Consider the following 2,070-nt stretch of genomic DNA (forward strand, 5'->3'; position numbering starts at 1 on the left):
GTTTCGGGCTGAGGTCCTCGCGAAGACAGCCTGAGAATCCACCCCCAGTTACCACGGCAATCTCTGTCCCGCCCCCTCCTTGAAGACAGCGAGAATAGCCAATCCGAGCGTTCCACCGGCGCATGCCTCTGCGCTTCCGGGCCCCGCTGCATCCTGGGAGTTGTAGTTCTGGAGGTGCACTTCCGGCCGCTCGTCCCTTTGCGGCCGCCGTCGGCCACGAAACGACAACTTCCGGCAGGCGGGGTGGACGCATGCGCAGGCGCGGGCTGTGGCGGCGGCTGCGGCGGCGGCGGCGGCGTCCGGAGTCTCGTGCATGATGGCGGTTCTCTGGGGCCGCCGTGCGGCGCGTCTCGGACGGGGCCTGTGGCCCTGCGGCCGCCCAGGGCTCCCCGCCGAAGAAGGTAAAGCGAAGGGAGACGGCCAGGCAGCCCGGGGGTCACGCCGCGGCCGCTCCTCCCCGCGCGGCCGTGATGTTTGGCTTTTCTCGCTCCGGGGGGGGCCTTTGGCGCTTTGACTTTTGCCCTTTGCGGCTGGGTGTGCGGGGTCCGTCGACGGAGCCCCGCTTTCCGCTCGCCCTTGCCCGCTCTCCCGGCCGAGTCTGCTCAGTGCACTCTGACCTTTGACTCGCTCTGTGGCCTCCTGACCCCCCGTGTGGGGTTTAGGGCTCTTAACCTTTGACCCACCGCACCTGGAGTGCGGGGAGCCCTTTCCCCGCGGTTCTGCGCCCGTGTTGGCCGCGCCGGGGCCCTTTCCACCTTCGCTCTGTTCGTTGGTTTCCGACCTCAGGCCCGTGCTCAGCGAGCTTCCGCCGCGGTTAGCGCGGTTTCGCCCTTCCACCCTGCGGCTTCTGCCCTTACGGAGACCCCCGCCCGCACGCCCGGCCCGCCTCAGCCGCCCTCGTCTCTCCCGCAGGGACCCTCGGTGGCCTCCGCGGCCCCAGGAGGAGCTCGTCCGCCAGCCCCCGGGAGCAAGACCAAGACCGCAGGAAGGACTGGGGCCACGTGGAGCTGCTGGAGGGTGAGCGCGACGCAGCACGGCGAACCCTGCTGCCGGGAGGAAAGGCGGAGGCTCAGACTCAGACAGGTTGAGGGCGGTCTCCGCCTCTCCGGCCCCAGGACCCGCCCAGACGGCGTTGCTGGAACCTGCGCCGCTCCTGGGCCCGGTCCTGCCGAGCAGGCTCCTAGGGCTCTCATAATCTCCCCTTCCCAGAACCTCATCAGGTACCCCCACTCCACTTTCCAGAGACACAGGTGAAGCCCAAGGTTATGTCTGGAGAGACCGCCCCCCCCCCCCCAAGGCCACATGTGCAAAGCCAGGACGTGAACCCTGAACTGATTGCGCTTGCCTGCCCTGGCTCTCTGGGGGTGGGCGCCTGATGGAGCCTGGATGACTGCGGGGCTTGTGAGGGACAGCCCGGGTCCAGCGGTGCCAGGTCCTCGGCCGGACCTGGCCTGGCCCGTGGTGTCGGAGGGAGGCGGGGCGGGGGGGGGTATGCCTTCTCTCGGCTTGCTTTCCACCGGTGCTCCTGCCCCACCTCCTGAATGTGTCCATCAGCCAGCCAGGTGGAAGGCAGAAATGGGAGAGCCTTTGAAAAGGGAAAAAACCAGCAGGGCGCAGTGGCTCACGCCTGTAATCCCACCACTTTTGGAGGCGGAGGCAGGCAGATCATGAGGTCAGGAGATCGAGACCATCCCAGCCAACATGGTGAAACTTTATCTCTACTAAAAATACAAAAATTAGCCAGGTGTGGTGGTGTGCGCCTGTAGTCCCCATTACTCTGGAGGCTGAGGCGGGAGAATTGCTCGAACCAGGGAGTCGGAGGTTGGAGTGGGCCAAGATGGCGCCACCGCACTCCAGCCTGGCAACGGAGCGAGACTCCGTCTCAAAAAAAACTGATAATAAAAATAAAAAGGCGCCGGGCGCGGTGGCTCACGCCTGTAATCCCAGCACTTTGGGAGGCCGAGACGGGTGGATCACGAGGTCAAGAGATCGAGACCATCCTGGTCAACATGGTGAAACCCCGTCTCTACTGAAAATACAAAAACATTAGCTGGGCATGGTGGCGCGTGC

The 2,070-nt window shown here is 65.4% G+C and overlaps 1 protein-coding gene across 3 annotated transcripts in view; it reads left to right on the top strand.

Moving 5' to 3' along the window:
• The first annotated feature begins 258 nt into the window (after positions 1–258).
• Positions 259–2,070, top strand: part of POLRMT (RNA polymerase mitochondrial) — a 16,455-nt gene continuing 14,643 nt past the window's right edge. For 2 of the 3 annotated variants that reach the window (XM_017520131.2, XM_017520133.2), the window contains exons 1-2: positions 259–401; positions 913–1,017. In XM_017520131.2, coding sequence (XP_017375620.1) covers positions 314–401; positions 913–1,017 — 193 coding nt within the window. In that variant the 5' untranslated portion in view covers positions 259–313. The remainder of the gene's footprint in view (positions 402–912; positions 1,018–2,070) is intronic. The other variant, XM_017520129.2, reaches the window with a different exon arrangement.

Source organism: Cebus imitator, unplaced genomic scaffold, assembly GCF_001604975.1.
Source record: "Cebus imitator isolate Cc_AM_T3 unplaced genomic scaffold, Cebus_imitator-1.0 Scaffold805, whole genome shotgun sequence".
Classification (NCBI taxonomy): Eukaryota; Metazoa; Chordata; class Mammalia; order Primates; family Cebidae; genus Cebus; species Cebus imitator.